Below are 6,675 nucleotides of genomic sequence, written 5' to 3'. Positions count from 1 at the left end.
GTAAAGCGATAAAGAAGAAGAGACGTGCTTGTCTTACGAGTGGAAAATGTGTACCGGTTTTGGACGTTGTTCGTTTCCGTTGTTAGACGAACGCGATGTATAAATGAAAAATTGAAAGATTAATTATTGGACACCGTCGCAGGTTCGGACTAGCGCTATCTCTCGATCTTCCATCTTCGCGTACACTGTACACGGTACACGGTTGCTGTACGTTAGTGTACGCCAACGTTGCGTTTGAGTTTGAGTTTTTTTATTTAAGGTGCTCAAGCGATAATCTCCTTGCATTGCACCGATACAATTTTTTGAGACATTTTCATCATTATCCATTCTTGGTTTTTATCATTTTCCTTTATTTTAAGCCAACAGGCTTTTTTCTTCATACTCCTTAAGGTCGATTCAGACTATACGACACGGACCGGCAACGACACGTACCGGCACCGACGCGACAAAACATTAAAACGCGCGTTTTAATCGCACACGGCGCAACCGATTTGAAATTAGTGTTGCAAACCGTTTGCGCTCTTTGTTTTACCTACTCCACTGTCTTTGTTTTACCTGGATCGCATGCAACTAGTTTCAGAGTGGTTTGAAACTGTGTGCGATCGACCTAACCCAACCATGAAAAATCGAACGGGATTCGAACCAGGGCTATCAATGTGGTAGTCGGCTACCCACTGTGCTACTGTCTGCCTTCCAACGTGGCGTTGCGTCGTTGAAACAAAGATTCTCGAGTAAAAAGGAGAACAAGAATACGAAAAAGGAAAAGGAGAAAAAAAAATGGTGCACAAAGATAGGAGAGCAACTATGCTTTCGCAGAGTTTGCGGATATTCGGTATGCAGTTTATACGAGAAGAAACTGACATTAGTTTCACGGTCGATCTACCATAGTCGCGCACCGTTACCATCCTCTAAGAAGGAAAATGCACCCTGGTGGCTACTGCTTGCGCTTTCCACGATTCCTCGGTAGCATAATTTTCAACTCTGCCATTTTTTCTTCCCCCTCGTTCAGCGTTACAAAAGAAACGTAGTTCTCGGTCGTTCGTTATCAAAGGATCGAAAGCGCGTTAATCGCGAGATAAAAAGAAATATGAAACGACGAATATGATATTGTAAGAAAATTTCTTTCCTTCGAATCGTACGGGAAGGAGCTAATTCGTCTCTTATTCCGTATTAAGCGTTTCCAAGAGTCGAGGTAGAGGAAGAAATCGTTCGTTTTGTTTTGTAAATGTATACAGGGAACGGCGCACGAAACGACGCGACGGCTTCGGAAAAGTTACGCGTGCATGATATCGCCGTAATAAAAGTGCGTGGAAACATGCAAGGAATCCCACCGATCGTTGTACGAAACATTTACAAGTTAAAAATGAAACAAATCATGGCATAGCCGCGGTAAACGGGAACGCGACAAGCTGAAAGTGCTACGAAATTAAAAGAGGGAAAAGGGAACGGAAAATCGTGAAATTAATTGGTGTGAGGAATTCGTGAAATTAACGAATAATTCGCGATCGTGCCGGTGAATTGAGAATTATTCCGCCGTTCGTCTGGTAAATGCGACGTCACGGTTCGAAGAGTTAACGTACTAGCGCAAGCTCGAACCTTATCAGAGCCATCACATCCACAAGCTCCGCGGGCTCCGCACGCATTCCGTTCGTACGAGGAAAAGTCGCTCGAGGCGACTCCGACCAAGAACGGACAATTCCATGTCTGATCGACGAAATTGTAACGAGTGATCGGGCTCCTTGACGAAGGAAAGCCGCAGGCTGCGCCGAATGAAGATCCTTATTTATCTCGTTTCTCCTATAGGCGAATTACACATCACCCGAGATCCTGTTATCATCGTAACGGAAGCGAAATGTTCGAGTCGAAGCAATTTCCATCCAGCTTGGTACACAACCATCGAATGGGACTAAATAGGAGTAAACTAGAAAATCGAAGTAACTATCGGTGGTATGTGTTAAAATTCTAAATAAATAAACATAGACTAGGCTGACAGGGCCTGATGTCACATTAAAATTCTACAGCTAAATTTTACAACGAGGAATTCTTTATTTGGAAATGCTGTTACACATTATGTATTTTTTATAGGATGAATATTAAATAATAATATATGTTTAGAATTGTAAATGTAGGTATATGTAAATCGCACTATTTGCATATTTATTTATGCGGACGATAAAAGGGATAATGTTGAAAGGCAGAAGGATGGTAAAATGATTTTATGCGAAATATATAACAAGAAAATGAAAAATCAATGAATACCAACAACATTTGTCGCACAAAACAAAAATTACATTCGTAACATTCGAAATAAATATGTTATTTTATAAATATTAACATATGATCCTTGTTAATTAATTAATAACGTATCGGAATTAAAAAACATTGTTAACAAACGAGAAATCGTTATAATCAAATAATTAAACATATTCTTATAATTTAAACGATAAAACGGCAACAATTTAATCAAAAAGTTAATACTGATTCAAATAATAATATCGTTTATATATTAAAGTAAGAGTAAAAGTAACGAATGTTCCTCGGTGCATGAAGTGCGTGAAATGAAATTAACTCGTTTTAGAAACTTAATTCGAAAGATACTCGTCAGCCACGTTTATACGCGCAGATAACCGCACGAGTTAAATTGAATTATTACAGCTACGCGTAGAAAATTATTGTCGCGTTGTTTGTTAACGAGGTCGGTATAGAATAGATTACGTTTGATATTTAAGACGAAACAAATTTTAACGGGACCGATGACACGCGAAACAAAAAGGGGCGAAATTATTTCGACGCAAATATTTCTAATCTCGACGAGTATTACCTACCGAATGGTTATGTTGAATACACTCTTATTTTTTCGCGGTATTTTTTTCTTCTTCGGTGATACGAGAAAGTAGCTTATTTACTTGCCAGACGAGCTGAAAAGGTGGATGAGACGGGAGCACGTACAATATCTGCAGGTTCATCATGGAAATACCAAGCAGAACGTACCTTGTTCTTCACCTCTCGTCACACCTCGCCTCCGCACTTCTATACACGTTCTCAAGATATTTTCTTCTTTTTTCTTCTCGAATAATTTACACTTAATCATTGAAAAATTCCAAATACGAGACGTGTGTCTTTAAATAACGATAAGTTTTTAACGAATATAATTTACGAATGAAATTTCTTATTCTTATTCTTATTCTTAAAAAATCCTCTTCGTTTGATGGAAAACCTAGCTAACGAGAAAGGGAATAATTATAAAATTTGAGAAAATAAAGGACGTGCACAGTTAAAAATTTACAGACTTCGAGCACACGCAAGAGTTGGAGAGATTGAAAATCAAGTGACAGGATGTCTCACGACTAACTGATCGCGAACCACCACCTGCTGCACCATACTTAATAATTTCCTGCGACAAGACATATTATTTTTTCTCAGAAGACGTCTTCATTGGTTTGTAATGCACTAACTAAGGGGAGAACACGGTCATGTAACTTCAGATCTGGTTTACACTCTTTTTGGTGATTCTAGACCCTAATAAAGTTTCGCCGTGTTTGAGGGTCTTTGTGGATGGGACCTCAGAGTGCCCAAAAAGAATTCAAAAAGCCAAAAAGCGAATATTTTAATTTTGGCAATATTTTTATCGATTCGCACTAAAATCGATGCGAGAAATTCAGTGAAAGTTGTTTACAAATTCTAGGAAAATTATTTCTCAAGTTATTGTCAAAAAACTGCTTTTGGTACTAACAACATTTGGAAACTACCCCAGGAAAATTTTTTAAAGCAAAAATAACATCATATTCGAGTTCAGCACCCAAAAAACCCTATAAATACCGAGTTTCGTGAGTATGAAAAATCAATGAATACCAACAACATTTGTCGCACAAAACAAAAATTACATTCGTAACATTCGAAATAAATATGTTATTTATATGATTGGATACAATTTTTTTATTCCCTATAATAACCCTGGGGAAATTGACAAAAATCGTGACCCAAGATTGGCTTGTCAACTTTAAACATCCATAACTACCTCAATTCTTAACCAATCTAATCAATACATACAGCGTTGAAAAGCTTTTTTAAAGCCCAACAAAAGTTGTTTAATGCTAAAAAACGCTCAGATGGATTTATGGACACTCTCAAAATTCGGGTCAAAGATCACAAACCTCAAAAACAGTTACGAATTTTTTTGAGGTTCTTACAATTTTTCTAGCGGGTCACCGATTTTTTTATGGGTACCTATTGTGAACATAGACATTCGGTAAAAATTTCATCGAATTCCCATTTAATGTTCTGGAGTAAAAAAATAAATAGTTGCAAAAGCTGAAAATTTCAAGGGCCAAGGTTGATGCCTTGCCGATTTTCGACCAGAAAATTTCTATTTTTAGATCTCGCCCATAATATGGTTTTCAATGTTTTTTGGGGCGAGAAACACGATTCTGAAGTCGTTTTCTCGTTAAAAAAATTGTATCGCGTTATTCACTTACAAAACTCTCTTCTTCCTTGGGTTTGGGGCTTTATTTTCGCAAAACTTGCCTACCTACAATTCAATTTCAGAATCGTTTTCAAAACGTTTTTTGGGGGGGATAAATTTTTAGTATTTGCAGTCATGATCATTATTATTCTTATGCGAAAAAACACTTATCAACTCTTATTTTTCCTTACTTGGTTTTAAATAAACTAGTTCGCCATCTAGCGACGAAGAGAATATACTATTTCTCTACAAGCTTAGGCATTGTACCACGGATGGCGTTACGTCCTTATTACACAAAGAAATATAAATTTTACTAAAATATGTAAATTGAGTATACGTAGAGTTAAAGTATTCTACCGTACTGTCATTTCTACTTATTCAATTCGAAATTTTACATTAACAGAGTAATATCATTTAGTAAGAAGAAAATTTCAGATCGGTTCAACTGTTTTTAACTACCGTTGTTCGAACCTTCGAACCTTTACTGTAATTATCTATAATTAACGTATCGTACTGATTGTAAGAGGTGTTTTCTTCATTATACGAATACAGTGTCATCTCGCGTCTACTTTCAAACTAAACAACAAACAAAGCATTTTGTGGAGAATGCTATTCTCTCTCGATCAACGCACAAGTATGGCATAATGGTGTTTTAGTTTTTAGATGTCAAACGTGAAATGGTGATACCTACAACTTGGCATTTGCGATCGGTGAAACATTCTGAATGCATAAATATTTAATAAAAAAGAATGACAGCATAATTGTTTCTCAATTTCGTAGTACCACCTCGAAAAATACATAAATCTTGTCAAAATGTCGGATAAAAATGAAGATACATTTTGTGATAAGATGCGGAAAGCAACTAAAAGGGTTCATACGATCAGTGATGCTCTGGTGAATGCGAAATTAGCATTTGGTAAGATAAACAGCGCGTTTTAAGCGAGATATTTTAATGTTTTTCACTGTTTGTGTCACTTAGCATTACGTATTATTGTAGTATTTTAATGTTACTTTTTACTTCTCTATGAATAGTGTATTCGATAATACAATGACTTTGTACGATAGGGTCTTTATATAAGAAAGTAACGGTAGATAACTGTAAGGATTTGAGAATGCTATTTTATCGTATTGCCAAATATCGTCTACTTTAAACAGGATTTCTCGATGATTCTGTATGGGCCGATGGCCTGTTGGTATTTTATGAAATTTTTCGGTATTTGGAGGGTGCTATGTTTAGATTGAGCAGTACCAAAATAGGATTATTTCCACTCGAAAAACTTCAACGTACGAAAGCTTTCGAACGTGACCTTGATTTTTATTTAGGAAAAGGATGGATGAAAAACTACAGTCCTAGGTATAGTCTTGTCTGCATGTCTTATCATCTAAAGCATATATTTAACATCGTTTCAAACTCCAGGGACAGTGTCATCAAATATCTGATGCGTTTAAGGGAAATAGAAGATACTGATCCTACATTACTGACAGCGTACATTTATCATCTATATATGGGTCTTCTTAGCGGAGGAATCATTTTACGTAAAAAAAGATTACTTATGCAGAAAGTTTTACCGTTTAAAGAAACCGAGATGAGTGGTAATAGTATTACAGACTTTGAAAGTAACAGTATCTATGAACTTAAACAAAATATGCGCGATACAATGAACAAGATTGCGGAAATGTTGGATGAAGATACAAAAAATAAACTTCTCGAAGAAAGTAAAATAGTTTTTGCATTAAATAATGAGATTATCAAAAGTGTGCATGGTGCTGGCACTGTACTTTTTAAAAAGATACTGTATTTTATTACTGTTTTTATGTTAATTCTCTTCATCTTTCTCGTTTACTTCAAGTAATAAAATGTATTAAATTATTTCTTTTCCATAATTGTGTACATATAACTTTTTGACAACTGTTTTATGCGGAATTTATTTTCATACGAATAGGAGTGGTACTTTTACTGAAATGTGACAAATTTCTATCACACGATACATATGCGATGTACGTGTCTATGCTGAGACAGTGAAATTAATTTTCACATTCTATGTGTAAAACAATATGATTAATTATTGGTCGCTAATTTGTTATTCCTATGTAGTTAGTCTGTTAATTAGAATGAAACATGTGCAAGATTTATTTGTTACATAAAAATAAGTACTTGTAAAACAGAATTATGTACAATGTGTAAACTTTTATAACTTTTTCCATGCCTGTAA

At 35.7% G+C, this 6,675-nt stretch overlaps 1 protein-coding gene across 1 annotated transcript; it reads left to right on the top strand.

The window, feature by feature from the left end:
- The first annotated feature begins 4,806 nt into the window (after positions 1-4,806).
- Positions 4,807-6,346, top strand: LOC128886659 (heme oxygenase 2). The gene is made up of 3 exons (XM_054141745.1): positions 4,807-5,378; positions 5,618-5,816; positions 5,880-6,346. The coding sequence occupies exons 1-3, from the start codon at positions 5,276-5,278 to the stop codon at positions 6,313-6,315; spliced, it is 738 nt and encodes a 245-aa protein (XP_053997720.1). The 5' UTR covers positions 4,807-5,275; the 3' UTR covers positions 6,316-6,346.
- The last annotated feature ends 329 nt before the right edge of the window (positions 6,347-6,675 follow it).

This window comes from Hylaeus anthracinus, unplaced genomic scaffold (assembly GCF_026225885.1).
Source record: "Hylaeus anthracinus isolate JK02 unplaced genomic scaffold, UHH_iyHylAnth1.0_haploid 0, whole genome shotgun sequence".
Lineage (NCBI taxonomy): Eukaryota > Metazoa > Arthropoda > Insecta > Hymenoptera > Colletidae > Hylaeus > Hylaeus anthracinus.
The sequence above is the reverse complement of the archived record's forward strand: the minus strand, read 5'-3'. Positions and strand labels throughout refer to the sequence as shown.

Bases quoted from the DNA above. Each gene is read 5' to 3' on its own strand.
- LOC128886659 (XM_054141745.1), top strand. From the start codon at position 5,276: ATGTCGGATAAAAATGAAGATACATTTTGTGATAAGATGCGGAAAGCA. The intron at 5,379-5,617 runs GTAAGATAAACA...TACTTTAAACAG, and splicing joins GAATGCGAAATTAGCATTTG to GATTTCTCGATGATTCTGTA. The intron at 5,817-5,879 runs GTATAGTCTTGT...TTCAAACTCCAG, and splicing joins ATGAAAAACTACAGTCCTAG to GGACAGTGTCATCAAATATC.